The sequence below is a fragment of the Papilio xuthus genome, unplaced genomic scaffold (assembly GCF_000836235.2).
Source record: "Papilio xuthus unplaced genomic scaffold, Pxut_1.1 DF826938.1, whole genome shotgun sequence".
In the NCBI taxonomy this organism is placed as follows: Eukaryota; Metazoa; Arthropoda; class Insecta; order Lepidoptera; family Papilionidae; genus Papilio; species Papilio xuthus.
The window spans coordinates 475,771-501,781 of NW_013531711.1; the positions used below are offsets into that span (position 1 = coordinate 475,771).

A 26,011-nucleotide genomic window follows, 5' to 3' on the forward strand; every position below is an offset into this window, starting at 1 on the left:
ATATGTGTGAAGTCAACCAACCCGCACTAGGCCAGCGTGGTTGACTATGGCCTAATCACTCCTAACTTATGGAAGGCTCCGAGCCCCTCAGTGGGGACGTGAGCTGATGATAGTATATATTCTTTCTAATATAAGGAATGGAGACATTTTTATTTAGTATATTAGTATTTGTTATTTATGTTATTTATGAAAATATTTAATACATTTGATAGTCACTGTTATGATGTTTTTACAAATAATTAAAGTATGATTATGTATCCTTAATAACCTCGGATTACGCCAAACATCGGGAATACCGTATATTACCTCAATTTTATGATGCAATATTATGAAATAGGAATAAAATTACATGTTTTTCCTTTTTCTATACCACTGAAATCAATATTCGATAATGCTTGATTCGATTTGAATCCACCAAAAAAGTTTAAAAAATACTTCTCTCAGAGAGATGTTTTTAAAACTTTTTAGAGAGATCTCTTTCAACCGCTGTCATGAGATATATGTCAACCCCTGGTGAGATGGCTCTATTTTACGAATGAAATAGGAGTTTCAGTAATAAAATGTCCGTTAGTCATTTGAAGGCCTCGCAGAAGATAACTGTCACTCTCTACATATCACCTTCTGATGCTTTCCCAAGCTTTGCTGTTACTATTGCAACGTTTATGCCTAAGTTTTATCACGGTTTAGCCAATACCATACTCCCTTTCTTTATAGTTTAATGAACGTGCAGGTATAATTGTACCGCCCAGATTAAAGCCAAGTTGGACAAGATTGTAAAAATCAAATCTTCTTTCCATATTAAAGGAAACCCTAAATACAATTTAAAAAAAATATTTAAATATGATAATATATCCTTAATAACCTTGGATTATGCCAAACATCGGGAAAACCCTAAAATTACCTCAATTTTATGTCACAATGAATATATAATATTATGAAATAGGAATAAAATTACATGTTTTTCCTTTTTCTGTGCCGCTGAAATTGAATATTACCCTCTCAGCAATACATCAAGTTTTTTCGATTTATTATGCGATCGTAAAATTTGCTTATATTTGTATAAAATGGATAAAAAATGTAATTTAAAAATTCTGGAGAGAAGAAAAAAATGGTTCAAGGTCGAATATTGATTTGAGCAGTAAATAACTATTGTACATTGTTAACTAAACGATTGCCAGTGTGGTGGTCGTAGTATTGTGGTCGTCACGAGCATGCAGATCCTGGTGGATGCCAGCCTCCTTTAGTATTCTCATTCTGGGCCCGAGAGGCACGCCCAGCGCGCGCAGCTTGTCCTCGCCGACGTAAGGCAGTTCCGCTGCACCTACTTTTTCCTTCTCCAGCAGGGCTGCATATTTCTGTAAAGGATACATATTTTTTACTTTTATGACATTGGGGATAAAAACTGTTTTTAACTTGAGATTCTGTTGTTGGAACACACTGTATAAAGTCATGCTTTGTGAAAAAATAACCGTTTCCTTTATTTCAAACCACTACATTTCATATTATCAATATATTTATGTTGATTTTATATAACTAATGTATCAGAGCCCTACGATAAATTACAAATACTTTATCGTCATAGAATTTATTACATTTTTACCAAAACTTTATTGGTTTATTTACCTCGTATCCAAGTTTTTTGAGGAAGAGTCTCATGAGCGGAGGCTCGTCGCCAAAGAACTTTGTGAGCCGCTTTACTCGGTCCGGGTTGCTAAAGGAGTACGGGTCCAGATGCCGCTGGTGCCCGGACCTGATGTACTGCTGCGATCTGGAATTATATGTAACTTTTAGTCCCTCTCTCCACTTTTAAAACTTAAATCTATACATTCTGCACTGTATCCTGAATTAAATAAAAATAATTAATGTTGATAATATTTAAAAAAAAATGAATGACCAAGAGACATATGAAAAAGCTTTTAAAAAAGATAACAGTTCTAAGTGATGATAAGTACTACTATAAAAATATATGTTTTACTTATGTGTGTAACATAGTAAAGTCGTGCAACTAACTTGTACATGTGCCTGAGGGCGGCGATCTCTGCGCGGATGTTGTCCATCTCCTGCATCACGAGGTGCTGCGTGCGCATCTCGCTGGAGAGGTGCGCCACTGAGCGCGCCAGCGTCACCACGTGTGATTCCAGTCGCTGGAACCTCTTGTTGATGCCCTGAAATTAATGTGTAATTAGTATTGTCCGAAGCATAGAGAAAGTGAGAGTTGTGTGACCCTGTGTGTGTGATAGAATTGGCGAACTGACGAAACTCAATAGTTCGTATCTACCCTTTCGGTTCTAAGGTTTCCGAGGAGATCGGACTACATTTATTGCTTTTAAAAATCTGTTGTCAATATGCTGCTTTACCTTCAGGTCGTGCTTCTTCCTGTGATCGTTGGAGCTGCGTCGCTTGTCGCGCACCGGCCGGCTGCTCACAGAGCTTGACGGCAGCGACGACATGCTGCCGTAACGTCGCTTTGACGACAGTCTGCGTATGAAATAACAATTCTTAAGACTAATAAATTCTAGCTTTGCTAAAGTTATCTTAAATTGGATTATAAAGGGGGTGAAGAGGGGATTTAAATAAGTCTTTTGGGACGTTACCTCGCGTCCCAGGCGGGCGTGTGGGGTCCATGGGCGGCATGCGCGGGTGCGGGGCGGCGCACGCCAAGCAGCTGCAGCACCTCGGCATACATGTTCTCAAGGCCGCGCAGCTGCCGGCGGATGGCGCGCGCGTCGCCGCCGGACGCGTCGCTGTCGGAGCGCGCGCCCAGCAGCGACGACAGGTCTAGGCTGCGTGTCGTTGTCGACGTCACGTCCGTTGTATCCAAGCCGAACACTGGAATTTTTTTTTTTTAATTATATCTATTACAAATTATGGTGCATTGCGCATGCACATGAAACGATGAGGTAAATTTCGGAATTGTTAACGGATTTGTTAACTTACAATGTTTCTTATAATGATGGTCTCGTTTAGAAGAGTGTTTCTTATGTCCGTGCCAGCGTGGGGACTCGCGTCCGCGACGCCTCTCCTCAGGGTACTCTGACGACCGACCCGGGAGACTGAAAATGAAATATTTAAACATTAACTATGCAATTGCTCAGTTGAGATTTTTAAACAATGTTTCATAATAAGAACCATAAAGTCTTGAGGTATTATATATGTATTAACAATTCTTATGGCGCTATTCAAGAATATTGTATCTTGTACCTATTTCTCTTGTGCAAGTCAGAGGAAGGCGATAGGGGCGGCAGAGGTGGCGTCACTGACCCATCCGAGCTCGCGGACGAATCAAGGCGCAAAGCTGACAGCTTGGGCTCAAGTATTTGACGCAGTTCGCATTCCACTAGATCTGCCCACTCGTTCTCACCATCTGGAAACGTGAAAGATAGAATCATATATTTTTATTCTTAGTTTGTTATCAAATTAATTTCATTATTAATTTTCCCATCTAGCAAATGCCTTTTTATCACTGTTTTATATCGGTTGCAGTTTTGACTTACTTGGTACAGTTTGCTGTTGACTTGTGCCTGGTTGAGGTTGGTTTCTTGCATGAGCAACAGCGTCAGAATCTGCAGACGTATCATGCGGACTGGCCTCAGGTCTCCGGCCACTCGAATACGCGACGCTACCTCTGCCCGAGTCCACGTTTGACGACTGACCACCGTTTTTATCGTAATCTGAAAAAAGTTTTTGCTTGTTACGAATAATAGCTCTGAGAATTCGAATTTCAAATACTCAAGTATTTAAAGCTGATCAATACAAATTCTAATAATTTTATTTCTGGAACATAATGATTTTTTCTATATTATTATTTATTTTTATAAAAAAATTAGATGTGATACCTGAGCTAGCTCCTGAACCATTAGCCCCTTTCTTACCATGAGCTTTCAGGTCTTCTATCCTATTAGGCGTATGTCTGGACGATGATGGTTGAGGATGATAAGCTTCAGCTTTCCCACTGGAGTTATAAACGCTATCTGCAGACTTTTGACTTGCACTCTCATCATTTCTATCAGGTCCCTGATGATTATTTGGTTCTTCTTTATGTCTATTTCCTAAAGAATCTGGCGTTCGTCTAGATTCTCTGTGACTTTCAGGCGTCCGTCTATAAATGTTTTCTTGTAATCGTTCTTGTCTATTTGATTCTATTGATCTACCACTTGTACGAATACGTTCTTCAAAACTGGATCTGCCTTGAGCTGCTAAACGTAGTCTAAATCCACCGTCATCAGATTCTCTTTCCTCTATCGTATTCCTTTGTGGGCTGTTCTCTACAGGTAATCCCTCTAAAAGATTTCCGTGTGAATTTCTTCTGGATCTCTCGTGAATTTGAGGAGTGTTGACTTCTTGTCGCTGAGGCGGTTCATCAAGGAGATGGGGATGTGACGCAGCTCGCCTGCCTTCTACTAAACCTCTTTGTCTTATAATCTCTCTCTCCAACTGTTGTGGACTTCTTAAGTCAGGTCTTGAATGTGAATTGTCAAACTGGAATGATAAAGTTAAAATTATACAATATGAATTTTTACATACTGACTACCATTTTGTAGGTTTCTAATTCGAGTATCCAAAAATAAACAAATAATTGCTATTTTAATCAACAGTTTTATTAAAGAAATTAGTTTTGGCTAAAGTTTTCAATTAGTACTTAATGTGTGGATTCCATTAAAGGTAACAATGATCTAATAAATAAATCAACTTTCTCAAAGACGTAAAATCTGTTTTAGAGATGTTTAAAGTCACGAAGAAACAAGCACTTGTTAATATAATTGCGGCACATTCCGTGGGAAGAAATGTTTAATTGTTGGGAACGATTGTGCTTTGTGTGGAGGCCGGTGACTGGTGAGAATAGGACGGGGCCGAGTAAGAAAGGTGTTGCATTGAAATTATTGTCGTAATTTTCAACCGGGCCTTCGGACGGTGGCTTTTAAGCAGACCTATATTTATTCGTTCATTTGCGTTGCAAAATCGGCTCGTAATGATATTTTGTTACAAATTTGTTTCTTACATAATTAGCGACTAAATATGTATAACTTAGATGACGTTTAGTTTAATATTATTATTGAGATTTGCATTCATTAACATTGTTAATAGTATTTTATTTACTCCTGTTAACGATGATTCGATCTTCTTCTATGCGTCGAAATCATTTTAATTTAAAATTTAGTGTATAGAATATAATACGTTATAGATACCTGATTTTGTGGGCCTGATTTTAAAGAAGTGAAGTTAGCCATTGATCTCACGTCCATATCTCTCTGGTATACCGCACTTCGTCTGCCCGGCGGACCATACTGCTGGTACAGGGCATCCGCGCCCAGCGCCTGTGGGCGGGAGTGAGGCGTCGAAGACAACATCTCTTGAGATCTCGCTTGTTGGTTGAGTAACATTTGTTGTTGGACTATTTGTTGTTGCTGCATCAGTTGTCTGTAAGGTTGTTGAAAAATAAAATATGAAAATTCTTCATATCAAAAGCGACTAGCTGTCGCCCGCGACTCCATCCGCGCGGTATTAAAAAAAACATAATTAGTAGCCTACGTGTTCTTCCAAATTATGTTCTAAACGTATGCCACATTTCATCGAGATTCGTTTAGTCGTTCTGGAGATACCTTCAAACAAACATCCATCCATTAATGGGAACATTCGCTTTTATAATATTAGTAAGATTTGTTACACCTGAAGTATTATCACAAAATAAAATGGAGGAAATATTTCTCACCTGTGCGGTGATGGGCTTGGGTATGCCATATTATTGGACATCCCATGTGAGTACTGCATGTCGGGTCTCGCTTGAGGCATGGGTCTTCCATAAATCCCTTGCTCCACCTTCCTTGTCGGTGTTTCTCTCGGTGCCACTTGTTCCGGTTCCGGTCTTTTTCTTTCTTCAATGTTATTGAGGCTCGGTTCTTCAGTCTTTTCATTTTCATTGCTGTCTTTGCCTTTAAATCTACTGGATATCATATCTTTCAACGTGTGATATGTCTTGCTTACAGATTTCGTACTTTTTGGAGCATCTCTCGTGTTATCTTTGCCCGTTTCGACCGTAACAGTGATATGATGTGAATTGTTTTGCATATCGGCTTTGGTTCCATAGTTTTTGGCAGGTATTGGCGGTTTGGGTGAGTCATAGTTTTGTATGTTTCTTGCAACAGCGCCTTGATTTTGATTTTGGTGCATTGCGTAGCTGTAATTTTGATCGTGATATTGTCGGAAGTCGCCCGATGTGCCCGCCTGCTGATTCTGTAAACGAAACAACACTGAAAATGTTTATCCCTTTAGGCATTTTTAATATTTTCCATTTCGAATAAGTATGGGAATAGAAATCGAGTCCCACTGATTTCGAACCTGTCACTATATCGCGGAACAAAATGAGAACGCAAAAGAAACGTTACAACGCACAAAAGTACTGTTACGACAATGTTTTGTGGGAATCTAAGGAACAATGGACCATTGGCTACAATTGCCGGCAACAAGAAGTCTACAGACAAAGAAGAAATGGCACCTAAAAGACAACGACAGTTGTGATGTAAACAAATTGTTATTTCTAAACGAACTCGCAAATTAGATTGAAAGGTGAAAGGTAAAACCATTTTGTAGCTACAAGACAAAATGTAAAATAGGATAATCTAGATAGCACGATAGGATAGGATAATCTAAAATAAGTAGATTAAATTAGGATTAAATATTTTAAATCGGGCTTAACTAAGTGTTAAACCCGCAATATACACTTTTACGATTATTAAAGTTACATTAAATAATAAATTAAATAGCTTAACTATTTAATTATCAATATTCGTGTCAAGTATAAATTTTAAAAAAATATATTCAAAGCAAATGAGTTCGTTTCAATCCTTGATTTTATAAAAATACTTAAAAAATGATATCGTACATTTTCAAGAGCAAACTCAACCATTTTATTTAGAAATCATTTAACAAAAATTAAACTCATTTTTATCAACTTATCACAGCACTTGTAACAAAAAATAACACTTTTAAATTGTCACTGAATTTCATGATAATGTTTATGAAACGTTTGAAATAAACAAAGAGATTTTAAATTATTATTGAATATAATTATGATGGTTCGTGGAAGTGTAACTTGTGTCGGAGGCGCTGCGGCCACACTGCGGGGACCGGATGCGCGCGCGCATGTGTTCCCGCGCGCACTGCTCGGGTACCTCAGTAAATAACGTGCGGCTTCGCTACGACGAATTATAAGGAAGGGAATTCTTACTATGTTTGCTTATTAACACTCTTTCAGTATTAAAGATATATTTTAAATTGTAGAGAAGAGATATGCATTGCATTTTGTTTTTATCGACTATTGGTAATGAAGTTCTTGTGAGGAAATGCGGTAAGCTATGTTGGTTACGTTAATTCTCGACACTACTTTTGGCATATTAATGATATTACTTACAAACATATTTAAATCGTTAAAGAGAGACTTTGTCAAGAATCAAGTAACTTATATATTTTTTATTAAAAGTCTCTTCATGATACAATTGTTAAAAAATCGTTAAACTTTTTTTTATGTTTACGAATCATTGGCGTAGTCGGCGCGTGTACAAAATGACCGTTGGGTTGATTACTTCGATTGGCCTCTACATTAATTCCATCGCGTCTTTATCACGCTCCAGTAGTTAGCATTCGACACGGTGAATCCACGGGTCGAATAATGGATGACTTTCACTAACAATGTTTAATTCTAAGAAAGCACGTACAAAAGTATAACATTAAAATCTTCCAATTAATGTTTTTCATCATAAATGAAAACAAAGAAATTCTATTATTTTCAACATTTAAATAACATATAATGATGATAAATAGAAATATCTTAGTTTTTAAACGAATCTAAACGTAATGACCCGTATCATTTTTTTGCGTGGTCATCTGCTCGAACGATTTTCTCGTTTATGTAACAAACAAAGCTATAAATTGTAACGAACGCCCGTTGTTTTTTGATACGCGTATCTTCTATTTTTTAATGATAATTTAATGACGCGTCTCTAATACACATTCACAAAGCTGAAACAAAAATTGAATTTTATTTCGTCTGTAACATAATATTGTTTTGTTTTCCCTGTTCTATTATTTCTCAAAAATAAACAAGTATAATGATAATTTTATTTCTCACATATCGATTAGACTTAGGTAGACCGCAACGATCGTGTTCACCGTTGCTTCGTCGTAGTTAACTCACCGCGAGGGACGCGCCTTGAATTTATATCGTGTGTTGTGTAGCGTGGCTCCACAAGACAAGCTTTTGTTCTATTCAAATCTTTTGTTACAACTTGGCTTTTGGGTTTAACGTCTATTATATTTAGTTAAAAAGCTTATTAAGCATAATAGTGATTATTATCATTGACTGTTTAAATATTAACTTATGAGAATATTAAATATTTGTAATTATAAGTAGACTTATATTGAACGATTATAAAAATTGTTTATAACTTTAATGGGTTCATTAATAGAAAGTTGTAAGACCTTGACCTCATCAAAATCATGAAGATCAGCAATTTCATATCTAAATGAAAAGGATTTTAAAATGATTCGCTTTTATTTTTTAGCATTGCGATAAACCACAATAATTGTAATAGCAATTAAGCGAAACAGGACCATGACGTACTCTTGCATTTGACTAAAATTTATGATCTTAAGTTTCCTCGAATAAACTGAAGTAAAATATTTAAAAAGCACGATACTTTGTACATTTTGAATTCTAAAATCACTTTTTTATTTACCTTAAGTTAACTTATACTTTACTTACGATTTCCTCAAACTACAACGAACCTATGACGTCACTTTTACGTACGGTCAATAACATCGAGTAAATTTTTTATACATCGATGTGTAGACATCAGGTACCAGGGAGACATAAGCGCAGAGGAGCGCAGACGGTTGACCTGACTGACTGCCGGCATTAATATCATATTTTAAGAAGCGCCGAGTGAAATGTTGCTGTGTTATACGATACTTAAGATGTTAAAGCATACATAATTTTGCATTAATATGCAGTCCCGAACTGTTTAGAAAAGCAGCGGTTATAGTAATCAAGCGGAGCGGAGCGAGTAGCGTATTTAAAAAGTCACATATTGAACCTTAAAGAACTACGGGTATTATTATGTATCATAGCATTACAGTCGTAAACTGCCACACTCAAAGTCTTTAAATGATCACTAAAGACTATCGTTAGTGTAGTTTTAGTGTAAGAAACGACAATATAGAATTTGAAATATTGCACATACATACTTGGCAGAACACTTTAACATGAGAAAGTTTTTATTTTCATTACATAATTAGATATTTGAATGTGAGTTTAATTTAAGCAAAATTATATATTTTAAGATTAATAATTCTTCTTTAAACATTCGTTCGCTATTCGCCAATAGTATAGTGTAACCACACCATTACCAGACTCCAGACATCGTTCATCAAATTAACAACATATATTAGCAAGCCATCTCAATATTATCATTTAAATGTGATTCAACGCTAAAGTTTAGCATAAATCAACTCGCACGTCAGATAATATTGTGGACTAATTCATGTTAATGATTCATTATTTCATCATTTGTATAATTTAAAAAAAAAATTAACAGTGGTAGAGCCCGCTTTAACATCTTCGCACGAATTGGCCCGGCTCGCCCGGTGAAATACCACGACCACACAGAAGACAGGCGTCAAGTGGAAGCAACTCCGCGTACAGTCTGATGAGTGTGCGTCCCGGAGGCCTCATTTAGTCCTCTTTCCCTTCTTACCCTTTTTCTTATAAGGAAAGGATAGGAAGTGGAAGTGGACTTTCCGGATGAGAGGATGCATGGAAAAGGAAAATATTTTCTTTCTGTGCATCTCCTCCGTCGATTAAAAGTAGGCAACGCATAAGCAATTGCGTTTGTCTATGTGCAACGGTCACTTCGCTATTTCAGCGATTTCAGGTGACCGCTTGCTCGTTTGCCACCTTATGATATAAAAAAATATCAGTATGCAGTAAAAGATCCTAGCATTTATGTGTAAATATAAACTGTAAACAGTAATTAATTATATTAAAAATAAGCACCGATCTTAAACAATGCTTATCCATTTCTATCTTCATATATTCCATGAAACATTTTTTGTATTTTTTATATGATATTAAACTCAGTGAACAATCACAATCTACATTTTCCAAGCACATTTATAAAAGTGACATAAGTAATTAAAACATAATATAATAAAGTATTGCACCGTATTCTTACCTATCGTAAGGTTGAATTTACACTTTTGTGCTTGACAGTACCTGTTAGGGCTTCGAACCCGTCTCGCCTGGTCGGCCGACACGCTCGTTAACTCCCAGGAAAACGAAGTAACCCATCTCTATCTCATAAAAATAACTGCATTAAGTTTTCTATACGATAGTACTTGCACCTATCACTAATATAAGAAAGTAATTGCTTCGATTTTAACTTTTCTACTACACAGTACAGGATTGCGACCAATCTATTTCATGATTATACAGCGTCTAACTTTTCTACGGCATAGTACATTGCGATTGCGATCTATTTTATAAATTTAATCGCTTTTAACTTTTCTACACGACAGTACACGGGTTGTGTTAATAGCACTTATGTACGCAGTTATCCTTTAACTTTATTGGACGTCCTTACCAAGTTATGTAACGATTTCTAGAGAGTTTATAGCAATAAAAAGTAAAATAGATTATGAATGTTTAAAATGTCATAATAAGTTGTTTTTTTTTGTTTTTTCCGACCGTACCTTTGTGTTTTTCAGTTGTTCAAAACACGACTGGTCCAAGATTCGAAACAGAATCAAAACACTATATAACGTCGCTCAATAGGCATCGGATTTTGCGATATAATAAAGAGTGAACGTTAAATAGAGTGAAGTTAAAATATTATTTTTCTTTCTTAATTATTAATGTCAAAGTTTAGATAGATGGATGTTAGTTGTAAGACATTTCCGGAACGGCTTAACAGATGTAGAACGTAGTCTGGAAGAACACAGGTTACTGATTAAGTTTGTTATTAGGCGCATGCGAAATTGGCGACATCTAGTTTTGTAATAACTTACCACAACATAAAGAATGTTTCCAGAGTAATTTATCTATCAAAGATAAATCAAAGAACATTTGTCTTGATAGAATGAAAACAAGACTCACGTGTGGATTTTTATCGCTGTATTTAAATTCAAGGAAAATTCCTGCAAGCGCTTTGTTACTGCATTCCGTGAATATGTCAAAATGAGTGCGAGTTGAGTTGGATGGATGAGATAGATAGTGAAAGTGAAACTTGTGTTCGTAAATTATATGCGAGATATCATCACCATTATCTACTTATTATACAAAGAAAATACACATTAGTAGAGTTTTACTTATAAATAATTTTTATCCTTTGAGAGCCTTTGAATCTACGGCATAAATCAATGATTTAAGCTTTTGTTTAGTACTCAAACCATTCATATCTTTAACTTTTACTAAATTTAGGAGAAAATAAATAACTACTATTATTATTACTAGAACTACAAGAGAAAAACACCTAATTCATAATGTCAATTCGTTTGATTTTTTAAAAGACCGGTTTTTGATAGTTTATAGTTTGTTTTGTGGGTAAGGGTTTTTCCTACGCAAATCAAGTACGATTTTAACTTATAACTATTATAAAAAATGATTTATCATTATAAAGAACCTCCTCAGCGACTTGTTAACGACTCCTGAATGTAGCAGTACAAAAATGGTTTTATTTATTTACATTTATAGTTCTCCGTACCTCAGCATGTGTCCAGGCGGAGAGCGTCTTTGGCGGTGTATCAGGGGCCACGGCGCCCAAACGTCCACGCTTCCGCGCTTCCTGCAGGATCGGAACTTTCGAGTTCTTCTCACCAGACGATAGTATCACTTCACGTTCTATCTGTAAGGATAACATTAGTTCGTTTATGGTAAGAAGCAAAAGAAAGGAAGACCGAAGAAAGTATGGATGGATTGTGTGATAGATGATATGCGTATGGGGATAGATTCAAATATGACGACTGATAGAGATGTATGGAGGAGTAGTACATACTGTGCAACCCTCAATAGGGATAAGGGCAGGTTGTTGATGATGGTAGGTAAAAGAGTAAGTGGTTCCTTTTATGTAAATTTTGAAGTTATCGACAAGATAAGACAAGCTAAGACAAGATAAGACAATTCAATAATTTACTCATACTAAAGTAAGCGAGTTTGCAATATCACTGTGCCTGTTTTCGTATGAAAGTTACAAATATTTCGAAATAAAAAATTACCATAGTTATCCCGTTATAGGAGATTTTATAACCGAAATCTTAACGCATCGAATTCAATATGTTACGTACAAACGAAGAACACACACGCACATTTCTTGATTCTAACCTACATAATAATACTTTCTCTAGTGAAACTTTACATTATGATGTATATAAAATAAATATTTATATACTATCTGTTATTTATTTAACAGAAATATAAAAAGGACAAGATTTTCTTACATAAAATCCAACGATATTTTAATTGCACATAATTATAAAGTTTTTCATTAAATATAATTTGCATTTAATGCAAAATAACAGTTTAAGCATTTTACAAAAATAGTCTGTAAGAATAATAATAAGTTAATGTCTGATATCTTAATTTAGTTAATTAGTAAAATTCGTATGCAAAATTATCGTTAAATAAATTCAAATTATATTCTTAAAACGATGGAAATAAGTGGAATGAATTCGATAATAATTTGTACCTTTATTTGTTTCACGACGGTGAGCTATAATTTACCGAACTTTCCATTTTCCAAAAAAAAATCCAAACCAAGTTATTTCTCGCACATATTCCACTGCATTAAATTCTTGAGAAATACATATGTTTTTATCTATTGAAGAAATCTGATACGTGGTTGAGAATGCAAGTGAAAAAAAAACACTTTCAATGCTATCCCATCAATATGAAACAATCTTTGTTTGCGACAGATGGCGTGAGGGTGCATTGACCTTGAGAACTAGTCTGTCTAGATTGTAGATAGTACCTGAGTGGACCCGTGACGGAAGGATGACAGGTAAGATCTCCCTGTCTACGTTACCGGCAAATCATGTACACCGTTTGTTTGTTATTTGCCTAGGCAAATCGTAATCTCTCGCTGCAATTTGTAAAGGTAAAACCTCATTGGTTGGCATTGTATGCCAGTACGCGATTCTTTATTGGCTGTCTAGGCAAACTACAAACGGACCAAGTTCATGTTTTGATGGTGACATCTATAAATAGCTTAAACTTTCGTTGGAACGCCTCTGGAGATGATAGATTGCGGTTTTTATTTTTAAATCAGTCAAACGTGTTTGTAGATTGATGGACAGATTGCTAGAAGCATGGCAATGTTCTTATAAGTGTATTTAAACTTGTTAACAGTCGTAACAGTGCGTTTCCACTGTACTACGTTTTTTTTTTAAGTGCGTGAGAGAGATTATAATGTGTTTGTGTAAAAGTTTTCTGTGGTGTGATCCAATAAATCAGATTAAAGACTCAACAAATGCTTGATTATCTATGTACATAAATATAGATTTATAATTACTAAGGTACGCGATTATTTGACTCTACCCCAGCGCTATCTGCATTGTATTAAGTGGTAATTACCGGGAACTTGGCGGAGTGCGTGTGTAAGGCCGCAAGGGGCGCGGGTGGCGCGGGGGCGCCGGGCAGCGCTGCCTCGGGCGCCGGCGGCATCCTGTACGGCGGTCCGCCCTCAACTCCACCTGCACAGAACATATTACATGAGAAACACTCCAATTAATGAAAAGAAAGATGGTTACATTGTAAACTGATACATGATTGGGTAACCTAGAAATTATATTAAAAAATTCTGTGTAAAACATTAGGAAAATCTAGAATAAGGTCAATATTATGGTATAAAAACATATAGAACATAAAGAAATGCCATAATTGAGAAAAATGACACAAGGGAATGTCTTTGTAGAAAGTCACAGACTAATAAAAGACAGACATCAATGTAAGATTCAATTTCCATTTAGCTTCTTACCGCGCGACTCTAGCTGTGTGGTTTTTATTTGTATACGAGTCGTGGTCGCGCTAGTGGAAATAGGACGGTCCAAACAAAAAATAACCGCGTACGACCAAAGTCGCGTGGCTAACCTATACGTGGAAATCGGGTTATTTCGTCCATAAGCAAATATAACGGAAAACTTAATTACATATTCAATAACAGGTTACAACAGCTTAATTTAAACTGTATCACAAAAAATCATACAATGAAGTACCAAAGTCGTGTAACCTGATCTTAAGTGACTCAATCAGTGTAATGAGTACTTTACCAGTGTTCTCCAATGGCACCAATTTTTTGTAACCATTCGCAACAACTTACTGTTAGACACAGTTTAAACATGTGTTATCATTTTGACTACCGGTTATTGATATTATGGACATCATCATCATCATCAGCTCACTATATGTCCCCACCGAGGAGCTCGGAGGGGATGTATAGCCCTTTTTTTCTTTCAGAGGATAAAGCTTTATGCTCCGTGCCCCGGGTTGGGGGGTCACGGCAGTTATGTGTGGTTCACTTCCAGATGGGAAGCATACCCACTAAACCCCTCTGTTCCTCCTACGCATGATGGCGGGGTCACGGGGGGAAGTATAGCCTACCCTAACTTAAGGGTGATTATATGGACATTAACTTTACTTCATTTTCAAATAGTATGTTTTAACCTTAAAAATTTAAAACTAAATCTGCTTACGGTAAGTATAAGTACATAATTATTTGTCAAGGATCGTATTTTAAAAGACCACGCGTAATTATATTTATTTAAAAGAAACATTGTTTTTCCTAATGTATATTAATGTTCTAAGAAATAATAACTGTAATATATTTTTACAATTATACAACATGAACTTGCAAGTTTGCGTTAACCTTTTTAAGTAATTAGAAACTTAGTTACAAGTTACATTTCTCAGCCGTCATATCGAGATTATTCTAGTTAGAAAACATGCATGACATGTTTTCTTGAGAAAAAGAAAAGTTATGTAGTAATTTGTAGTAATTTTACATCACCATAAATATTAAGAAAATTCACTTTAAAATACAGTAAAATTACGTAATGATTAATTGCATCGTGACTGAAAAAAAAACTAATTGAATCAATCAATTTAATTATCAAATATACCGTACTTCCTTTTTTTTTATATCGTAAGGTGGCAAACGAGCGAGCGGCCACCTGAAATCGCTGAAATAGCGAAGTGACCGTTGCCCATAGACATACGCAATTGCATATGCGTTGTGCCTACCTTTAATCGACAGAGGAGAGTATGCACAGAAAGAAAAAATATTTTGAATCAGTGAAAATTTAGTACGATAAATGTACATTGCATTACTCTGAGTTACAACTAAATAAGTACGGCAGTTTTTTTTTGTGGCTGATTCAAAACAGTATCAAAGATAGTTTGTTTAATAGAGCGAGACTAATGGTCACGAATATTATTTCCTGTCCTCAATCGTAGTTAATACATTGACTGAGTCGCCAATAAAAGTGTAAGACCTCAATTCACGGAAATTGATATCATTATAGTATAAATTAATAAGCGTGATTCGCTCGACCCTATTCTGCTTACTCCAGTTCTAGTTTCTTCAAAATAATCTATGATTAAGTTGTTTGAATTTTGCGGTTTGAGATTTATAAGAAATCAAGTACGATTTACGGACGATAGATACGGAGAAAGTATTATTTGAAGGCAAAATACTGTGGTTACTTTTAACAAAAGCGCGAATTAAATTCATGTAGCACGTGTAAAAATGTATTTTAGGACACTTATATTGTCTTGTTTCTGAGAAAGATACCTTAATCTATTAAGAACATTCGAAAGTATGATTTAGAAACTTAAATTGAGTACCGGAGAGTTGAAAATTGTAGTCAGATAGGTTCTAAACGTAGAATATAATTTGGGCAGGTCAGCCGTGGAGACCGGTCTAGCGGTATTATTTGTAGGTGTTCAAGACAATGCAGAGGACGTGCGAAGTCGACGCGCTTCGGATTCTTTGCTAATCGCTTTGTTAACTTTTTTTGGTATCGAATTTATTTCATTCGAATCTTGGTCTTTGTGTTCTATTGTTTATAATATCATACCTATATTTATGTTCTTTAAAAAAGCTGTCTTCAAAGGTTTTATAATTTATATAACAAAGTTATGTAGAGTTAAGTAGTGTACGACGGTTTTACATTTTGAGAATTGCAAATTACTTAATAATAGAAGCGCCAATAGCCTAATGGTTAAGGGATCTCCGATCACGTGGTTGATAGTTCGAATCCCATCATCTGACTATACTGCATAGAAGCCTACAGCTTACTTGGAATGGTGCAAGAAATATGAGTAAATTAACATAAATATGCAAATATTTTATAAAAAATCAGACCATAACAAATTGTCATGAAGTCTTCTAACACGAAAACAATAGACTCATAAATAAAATCCTTAATTTTCTCTTGCATAATATAACCGCAGCTGCATTGTGTCTATGTAACATACCTGTCAGGCCGACTAATCTATTCTCGTAACAAACCTGTCAGTATGTAACCATAGCATTTGGATCATTCACTTGTTTATTATATGCTAATCGTTATAGCTTTTAAAAATTATAATCTTACTAATATTAAAAATGCGAATGTTTAGATGGATGGATGTTTGAATTTTCATAACGGCTGCATCGATCTAGATGAAATTTGGCATAAACGTACAACGTAGTCTGGAAGAACACATGGGCTATTAATTAAGTTTTTTTTTTATTCCGTGCGGACGAAGTCGTGGGCTATAATTAGTCTAATATTCATTACACAATTATACCAATTCTGTAATATAATACTTAATTGTTAATGGTTACTCAGCAGTCCCTCAGTAAACCATTATACAAATTTTAGAGATTATCGTTAATATATCGTGTTTCCTTTATTTAGGATAATGAAGTAAACGAATTAAGTAAACGTATATTTAAAGTTTTCAATTCCCAAATTACTATTATACGTTGTCTTTACGACAAAGAAGAATTCACATTTTTACTTACGAGTTTAAATAAATTTTTGTCCAAATTATGCCTGTATTTATATATTTATACACGGAATAATATTTAAATATCTCCTTAGAAATAAATTAATAACCAAGAGGATCTTATTATTTAAATTCTTTAGTCTAAATTGTAAAGTATTAACATAGATGCAAATCGATTAAAACAGATTACACGAGCTTTGGCTCATTAACTCGATGAAGTTGATGTAATCGATTGAAATCGATTATTTAACGCGAATTACGAAAGTGATTTACATCGATAAAGATTTATTTATGGATTTAAAGCAAATTGGTAAAAAATGGTAATGACAAATGATAATTTGCATTTTAAACATTAAATATATTTAATAGAATGATGTTAGATTTCCTATTATTTATGTTTATGGCAGCGGGGTTGATTGATTATAAGAATTGAACAAACATTTTAATATTTAATTTCATGTAGACAAAGTCGCGGGCAATACCTAGTAACAAATAATACAACGTTTTGTCACCAAAATAGGAGCTATTTCCATGGAGATATCTTTAACAAAATGGCGTCGGGCGGGAAATAAATTACAATCAAAATGGACGATAAAATGTTGACTTGTAACAATGCAGTCCGAAATACTATTATGCAATTTTGTTTCGTAAATTCTTAAAGATTTTCGTATTTGGGTGTCGATATCCGAATGAACGAATGAATCTTAAATAACGGATGAATTAGTTTATGAAGTGAAACTGTAAAATTGTTTATAAGTAACCAAACTTCTTTTAAGGAATAATCATTTACCGTTGGTTTTTGAGACCAAAATATCTATAAAAAACAAATATTTTAATCCCTTTCATTATCTTTGACAAAACAAATATAACAGTACGTTTGAAAGAGGATTTTAATCTCAGAAACCCACGATAAAAACCGACATCGTATTGAGTTTTTTATATAATATAACTGAACATAGTTTAGGCATCCATTGTTTAAATTGTATCACAATAAGAGAGAACAGTAGCTTTACTCATAGAAAACCTGAATTCCCTTACCTGATATCCCACGACGCGTACATATCGGTATGTACCGAAATGCTTCCGCTGCCGTAAACAGACAATATATTCCATCAAACGAATTTAAACCTTAACGACATATAAATAAAGTTTATACTTCAACAAATAAAATAGAAAACGAAAGGCTGACTATCTAAAATAATAGGCTTCACGTTAATTTGGATTTTCAACTCTTACATATAAGATTGATTTTAGATTAAGAGAAATATTGATGGACAGATGCGTTTAACCTTTATTTTTTGTTCCAGAGTGCATCAGTTTCATCCTGCGTTTATAAAAATTTATCAAAAATTATGATGCTTTTTGTATTTAAGTTGTCTAGAATAATACTTATCTTGTTCTATAAAGTTATTAATATTAGTTTGAATTTACTAAATTATGCCCTGTACCTTATTGTTTTAAAACAAATCTTTTAAAATTTATATCTTAGTGTTATGTTTTAAATTCAATATGAAACTTTTTGACATGTATGTATTTACAGAAAAATAGGTAAAACGGAACGTACAAACTCTGAATATACCAATATGACTCTCTAATATCTTGCTTATAAACCTGTAAAGAACCGTTATAGTTTTGAATTTCGAACGACCGTAGACTTATAGAAGGTCTCGAATGTTATAAAAAGCTACCACCATCTTTGTATCTCAATTTACGTAATATTTTTTTTAAACACACACCTAACAGCTTAATTTAAACTATAACAAATGTAAATTATACAATGAAGTACCAAAGTCGCATTACCTGATTTTTATCGGCTTAATCGCAATCAGTGTAATAAGTACTTTACCAATAATCCACTTTCTACGTCCGTTACATGTTTTGCGCCGATGTAACCCACACATTTTGGAGAACACGGTTTGAATGACACATCACTTGTCCAAATCGCTTGAATAGTTCTAAACTTACGTACGCGCCAAAAACATTACTCTTTTCTCGAATAAAAACAAAATATATCTCTATGATTTTATTTTAATCTTAATTATTGGGTAAATTTAAATCTAATACCAGTAATGTCTATTACACTTGCGCAGTATTCAACCTGCTTGCACAGATCTCGGTAGATCTAGCTTTCTAATGTCTAGACTTGGGTTCACGTTAGAAATTGTAGTGCATAAAAAGTTTATCGATTTCTCTACACTAAGTTCTTTACAATTTAATGATGAGTATTTCACTTGAATAAAGTATTAACTATGTTATAGTCATGTAACTCACAAAATAAATTATGTGCGTTTTTCTGGCACTACTACTTTAATTATGAAATTTATATTAAATCCAAAATCTTATCTATGCGACTTGTCCAATAGAAGAAGAGTAATTTATTCTTTAAAAAATTTTTGTCTAATGTAAAAAAAAAGTTTTGGTTTTTATAGGCCAATCTTACTAATATTAAAATGCGAATGTTGGATGGATGGATGTTTGAACGTATCTCCAGAACGGCTGCATAGTTCTGGCTGTAATTTAGCATAGATATAGAACATAGTCTGGAAGGACACATAGATATAATTAAGTTTTTTTTAATTTCTCGCGCACGAAGTCGCGGCTATTCAGCCGTACTAGCTAGTACTGTTATAAATTTAGTTTTTTGTTCTTGTAAACTACACAAAATATATGAAATTCAATTTTTACATAATCTATTTATGTGTAAAAGAAATTTATAGCCAAAAAATCCCTTTTTAATTTATCTATTTTATCATTAAATTGGAAATCATTATAACTATAATGAATTCAATAAACATATAAAAAATGGTGTCGTGAAGACTTACGACTCAAATAACAAACGACGTCATTAAGTTTGTCAAACAAATGACTATCGATAAGCAAATAGCAACAAATCGAATTTTAAAATGACACATTCACTTCGTTTTTCTTATTTATTACTTTGTATCAACCGAATTGCAAATAATAGATAAGCAAATAGAATATAGTTTGTTTGTTTAGTGACTTCTGACACCCTATTCAATAGTATGTCCGGGTTCACTCTAGAGAATAGAACCTTTTTGGTATTTAATTATTATTTTACTCATCTTAATAAATAAAACATACTATAATAAATATAACGTCGGTGGCTCAGTGGTCAAGCACTTGACTTGCAAACTGCAGGTCCTGGGTTCGAATCCCGCCGTGTACCAATGTGTTTTTCGATTTCCGATTTACATATGTACATTTATCCGACGTTCTTACAGTGAAGGAAATCATCGTGATACAACCTGCACATATCTGAGAAGTAATTCAAAGTTATGTGTAAGTCAACCAACCCGCACTTGGCCAGCGTGGTTGACTATGGCCTAATCCCCCTTAACTTAGGGTAGGCTCCGAGCCCCTCGGTGGGGACGTATAGTGAGCTGAGGATGATGATAATAAATATACTAAAAAAATTGGAATCTAAGTATAATAAAGCAAGGACTCTTTTTACATCGTTTTTTTGCTAATTTCCTAACATTTCTTGTACCATTTCAACTAAGCTCTAGCCTTGTGTTAGGATACGATTTACGATAATAGTCAAATGGCAGGATTCGAACTCCCAACCACGTGATTAGTAATCCGTACCCTTAACCTTAGAGTATTGGTGCTTTAAGTTAGAAGTGTGTTACATTATAGTAAAATTTAATTAATATGTAATTAGTCAAAGCGTATTATACAATTAAATAGAATGTGACACTACGTGATCCATCAGCGTGACACGTGATACGTCAGCGTGACACTCGATGTACTACGTCAGCGTGACACTTGGCGTGACACCGCGCAACACGCTGTGACCGCGTCACACGTACAATGTATACGGTTATTTGGCACCCCCATTGTAGTGAAGCGTAACGGTATTAATCAATTTAGTATTTTAGATATTTCTAAAAAAAAATAAAAATAAAAATAATAGCATTTTGCTATGATACAAATGCTTTCATTCTCTAGATGTGAAGTAAATAAATTGAAGAAAACCAAACTATTTACTAATATTATACGGAGGAAAAATTTCTTCAGGCTCTCTCTTCTCTCTCTCTCTGGCTGTGAAACTATTGAACCGATTTAAAAAATTTCTTTCACTGTTGGGAAGCTACAATATCTATGATAACACTGGCTATATTTATTCCTAGATTTTTTTTTAATTTCACGCGTACGAAGTCGGGAGACTGCTGAGCAATAATAACAAAATTTACTTTTGTCAATCCTTCATGTGTATTGTTTACAAAATATCTATAGACAATATTATAAGAAAGTAATATTGCAAAACTAGACTAAGTATTATAACATTCAAGACGGTTAGTGTATTAAAGTGATTTATTATAATTTATTGTGCAAAAAACTGTGTATATTATACGATAATTTAATAGTCTAGGAGCTAACGAAATGTCATTCTACCAATACAATATAAATAATCTGTCTCCTTTATAAACTTGATGTATTATTTAAGTTAAGTACCCAACCGGTCTGAACTTACTACTTAGCGAGTTGCGAATCCTTTCTTAATTGCATTCGATTCATAGATGTTTTGCATAATATTACGTGTCACGTATATTTTACAAAAATGTTTTCCGATTTTGAATCTTAACAAGCTCAAAATAAGAGCGAATGTAATTTTATTTCGCGCAGTTCAACTCATAAATGAGCTTGTATCTGGTAGGCAATATAAATCATTAGATAATTCTATGACAATAAATTACACCGTAATCTGCTTAGAGCTTAGGAAATGCAAAGCTTTTTAGTACCGTGTATTAGTAACCAGTTAATACGTCACACTGGATATTTATCACTCAACAGATGATACCAACTTTGATAGATTGAAGAGTAATCGAAGAGATACAAAGAAGCAAGGACACATACCGGACCGTCCGACTCGAATAATGAACTCGATCAAACAACCGTTACGAACACAATGCCATCAGGTGCACATGAAGACACAAACACAGCCGGGAACTGAGGCGTCAGAACGGACACCGTAACTCGGATAGAACAGACACATACGATACAAACTGAATAATTGACACGAAAAGATAAATCGTCCGCGCTACAAACAGATCGTGAGACATTCACCTCTGGCGGTCGCGGGCCGCGCACTGGTCGCCGCGCGCGCCGCAGAACTCGTTTCGTAGAAAAAAATCCTTCCCGCGTCCGCCGTCGCCGTCGCCGCCCCGACCCTTTGCATGTTTCCTCGATCGCTATTCATGCCTCCAGTAACATTATCTGTGCGCGCCTCTTGAAGCCTTTCTGGAACCAGTTGCGTATCACAGTGATTCGGTTGCTCGGCTCCGGCCGAATTCGGCGTACCGTTAATTACAGCATTCCTAGGCGCGACTGGTATCCGCCCGTATACGGCCGAACCATGTTTCTGAGTAGACGCGATAACTCTCGGTTCGACAATCGTCTGCGACTTGGCAAACGTGTTGACTTTCATTATCTCGTTGGCCTGCTGGAGCAGCCGTCTTTGTATATTTTCTATTTCGTTCTTCGATGCTCTCGAGTTTTCTGATAGATTCGCTATCAACTGTCTCACGTTGAACTCAGTCATCGTGTTGAATTTCGTTTGTTTACTCGTGTCGTGTAAGTTCTCGTTTAAAATTGCGTTATTAACATTTCTCACTTCCCCAGATTGTTCCGGTGCTTTGATCTTCATGTCTCCTCCGCAGTCTGGCGGGGTGACAATTATCGCGGGGAGCTGGCTAAGATAATTTGCAGATTCCTTGGCCCGGCCGCGCTTCAATTTCCTCACGGTCCTGCCGGCCATTGCATTGTTACGACTCCACCTAATGATGATTGCCGCGCCCTTAACATTTTTTTGCTCCAAGTTTAAGTGCTCGAGACGAGATCTAGAACTGTTAAACTGATTTAATTATATTAAAAGAAGCGATAGCGAAGAGTTCAGTATACTCGAGATGTGTTTTATTGAGGCTTAACGAATAACTATTTAAGGAATAAGAATGGAATGATGCTTTTATGTAAGTAGTCAGACTTCAAATGGTGTTTAGTAGAATTTTATTGCCACAAGCGACAAATTAATAGTCTTCGCACGAAGATGTCTCGAGTTAATTATAAAATAGCTTTAAATTTTTTCACATCTTTTATATTGCTAATGCATTTACGAGTCGAATTGACATTTCATTTTAGTGAGATTTTGTTAGTAACGATTACACAACTAGATGGCGCTGTTCGATAACGAAACGCGATATGGTTTGGTTTAACTATTTTGAACATACATTGTATTAATTTAAGATTTTTTGAGTTGTTCCATTTATTGTGAATTGTTCTTGTGAGTTGTGAGTAATAAATCTATATCAGTGAGTGAGTGTCTAGTGCTTTCCCCTACAATTTTATGGTCCAATCTACGCCGGATTTTGAGATAACGGGACTTTCGATTATTCAAACACTTAGAATAATTTGGAGAATTTCGCTTATAAGCGACTTAGAATATTTTACTGATTACGAGACTTGTAAAATTTTCAAGTTCACTGATCAAGGGACTTAGAAAAATTTGAAGAAATTTGGACTTAGAAAATTTTTCAATAAATTTAGACTTAGAAAATTTTGTAAATTCGAAGTGAATCAATAACATTGCAAATGGAGACCTTTATATCAGAACAAGAAGTTACTTTAGAACTTATTAAAAAAATCGGAGTAAATTTCAGAAAATCATCTAAGTCACGATTAAAGGTTGCTACAATTCAAGTGAAAGTTGAGACGTTAAATGAGTATTGGACGAAATTCAGAACAACACATTTTTCTATAGTTCAAATAGCTACTTCTGAGCAAAAATTAAAGCATAAATATTTCGCTATAGACATGTTTGGCATAGGAGAAGAGGAATATATCAACACAAAATCAGACATGTTAGAGAAAATAGAGGAGTTAAGTGAGAAAGCACCTGAGTCATTAGAGAAAAATATAACACATAACCAAACACAGGAAGTCAAGCTACCAAAAATTAATATACCCCAATTTTCTGGAAATTATCATGACTGGAGTACATTTAGAGATTTATATACAACACTTATACATAACAATCATTCTTTATCCAAAGTTCAAAAGCTACATTATTTAAAATCAAGTATAACCGGTGAGGCAGAGCAATTATTAAGACAAATACAAATCACGGAAAGAAATTACGATGTTGCATGGGAGACTTTAAATAACAGATATAATAATCGAAGAATAATAGTTCAAACTATACTAAATCGACTTTTTAACCAAAGAAAACTATCCCAAAGTACAGCCAAAGGAATCAAGGATTTATTGGATACGACAGTCGAATGTCTTAACAGTTTAAAGAACAATGATGTGGAAACCACAAACTGGGACATCATAGTTATCCATTTGATAGTCAATAAGCTAGACGATGAATCACATAAGCAATGGGAAGAAGATGTTGGAGAGTTACCCATAGATATCTTACCCACTTTTGAGAGATTTACGAAATTCCTAGAGACAAGATTTAGAGTCTATGAGATGATGTGTACTACTTCAGTTAATGTGTCAAGAGAGAGAAACCCTTCAAAAACAAAATCATTTATTACAACTAATAATACTCAACATTGTCCATTTTGCAGACAAGATCACCGCTTATCAGCATGTACAGAATTTGCGAAATTAGATGTGAACAAACGAATTGAACATATACAGAACGCGAGATTATGTTTTAATTGTCTATCACCGAGTCACAGTGTCATACATTGTAGATCCAAAGCGTCCTGTCATGAGTGCAGAAAGAGACACCATACATTAATTCATCTAACCAGAACAGAAAGAGAGAGTGAGCCTAACAGGTCTGAAAATACAACCATAGAGACTCCAACTACATCTGAATCGAGAGTTATTCGATCACATCTTACAGTACAAGGAAAAACTGCATTGTTAGCAACTGCACTGGTTAACATCGAAACCAATAAAGGACCTCAAACCTTAAGAGCTCTTATAGATCCATGTTCACAAGAGTCCTTTGTAAATGAAATAACTGTGAAAGGTTTACAATTACGCAGAAGAATAGTGGAAGGCGAGGTGAGTGGTGTAGATCAGATGACATCAAAAATCAAATATGCTACTGAGTTGGAGATCACTTCGAGACTTACAAATACATTCAAAATTAATTGTACAGCATTTGTGGTCAAACAAATCACAGACTTTTTACCCACTTCAAGAGTCAATAATGAATCTTTCTCTCACATCCAACATTTAACTTTGGCAGATCCAACATACATGGAGCCAGGTACCATAGATTTACTTTTAGGAGTTAATGTATTTACTGAAATAATAATGAGTGGAGTAATTAAAGGAAGTGAAGGGTCACCGATCGCCCAACAAACACAGTTTGGTTGGATAATATCTGGAGGAGGTATAAAAGAAAATATAACAAGGGGAATAGTAAGCATGCACTTAAACGTAAAACTAGAGAAAATGTTAGAGAAATTTTGGGAAGACGAGAATATGGAGATTAGAACTAACACACCTTATACATTAGAAGAGTTACGAGCTGAGCAAATTTACGAGAATACTACAACACGAGAACCTAATGGAAGATACGTCGTGGCACTTCCGTTTAAGCACGACGAACCTAAACTACCTACACATACTTATGAGAGAGCACTAGACAGATTCAAGAGATTAGAGAAAAAACTATCACAAAATGAGAAACTGAGTCACGAGTATAATAAAGTCATGAGAGAGTATCTTACTTTAAACCACATGGAGCCGGTAAAAGAAAGAACGAGATACGAGAGAGCCATATACCTACCGCACCATGCAGTATTGAGAGAAGATAAAATTACGACAAAAGTTAGAGTTGTGTTTGATGCTTCGAGTAAAGGAAGCAACAATATTTCACTTAATGATGAGTTATTAATTGGTCCACCGCTACAAGAAGAATTACGTAGTATTTTGATGAGATGGAGAATGCATAAGATTTGTTTTACAGCGGACATAATCAAAATGTAC

General features: G+C 35.0%; 1 protein-coding gene across 5 annotated transcripts in view; it reads right to left on the minus strand.

Moving 5' to 3' along the window:
- Positions 1-719: 719 nt before the first annotated feature.
- Positions 720-26,011, minus strand: part of LOC106121753 (uncharacterized) — a 52,698-nt gene continuing 27,406 nt past the window's right edge. Inside the window, exons 2-15 of one of the 5 annotated variants that reach the window (XM_013317551.1) lie at positions 22,124-22,902; positions 13,619-13,737; positions 11,754-11,894; positions 5,711-6,231; positions 5,187-5,418; positions 3,873-4,479; positions 3,495-3,671; positions 3,202-3,364; positions 2,938-3,053; positions 2,595-2,829; positions 2,358-2,478; positions 2,011-2,165; positions 1,624-1,768; positions 720-1,355 (exon numbers count right to left, since the gene is read on the minus strand). In XM_013317551.1, the coding sequence (XP_013173005.1) occupies positions 1,164-1,355; positions 1,624-1,768; positions 2,011-2,165; positions 2,358-2,478; positions 2,595-2,829; positions 2,938-3,053; positions 3,202-3,364; positions 3,495-3,671; positions 3,873-4,479; positions 5,187-5,418; positions 5,711-6,231; positions 11,754-11,894; positions 13,619-13,737; positions 22,124-22,814 (3,615 nt within the window). In that variant the 5' untranslated portion in view covers positions 22,815-22,902 and the 3' untranslated portion in view covers positions 720-1,163. Of the gene's footprint in view, positions 1,356-1,623; positions 1,769-2,010; positions 2,166-2,357; positions 2,479-2,594; positions 2,830-2,937; positions 3,054-3,201; positions 3,365-3,494; positions 3,672-3,836; positions 4,480-5,186; positions 5,419-5,710; positions 6,232-6,880; positions 6,979-11,753; positions 11,895-13,618; positions 13,738-21,913; positions 22,903-26,011 lie in introns of those variants that run through there. The other 4 variants (XM_013317550.1, XM_013317553.1, XM_013317552.1 and 1 more) reach the window with 4 other exon arrangements.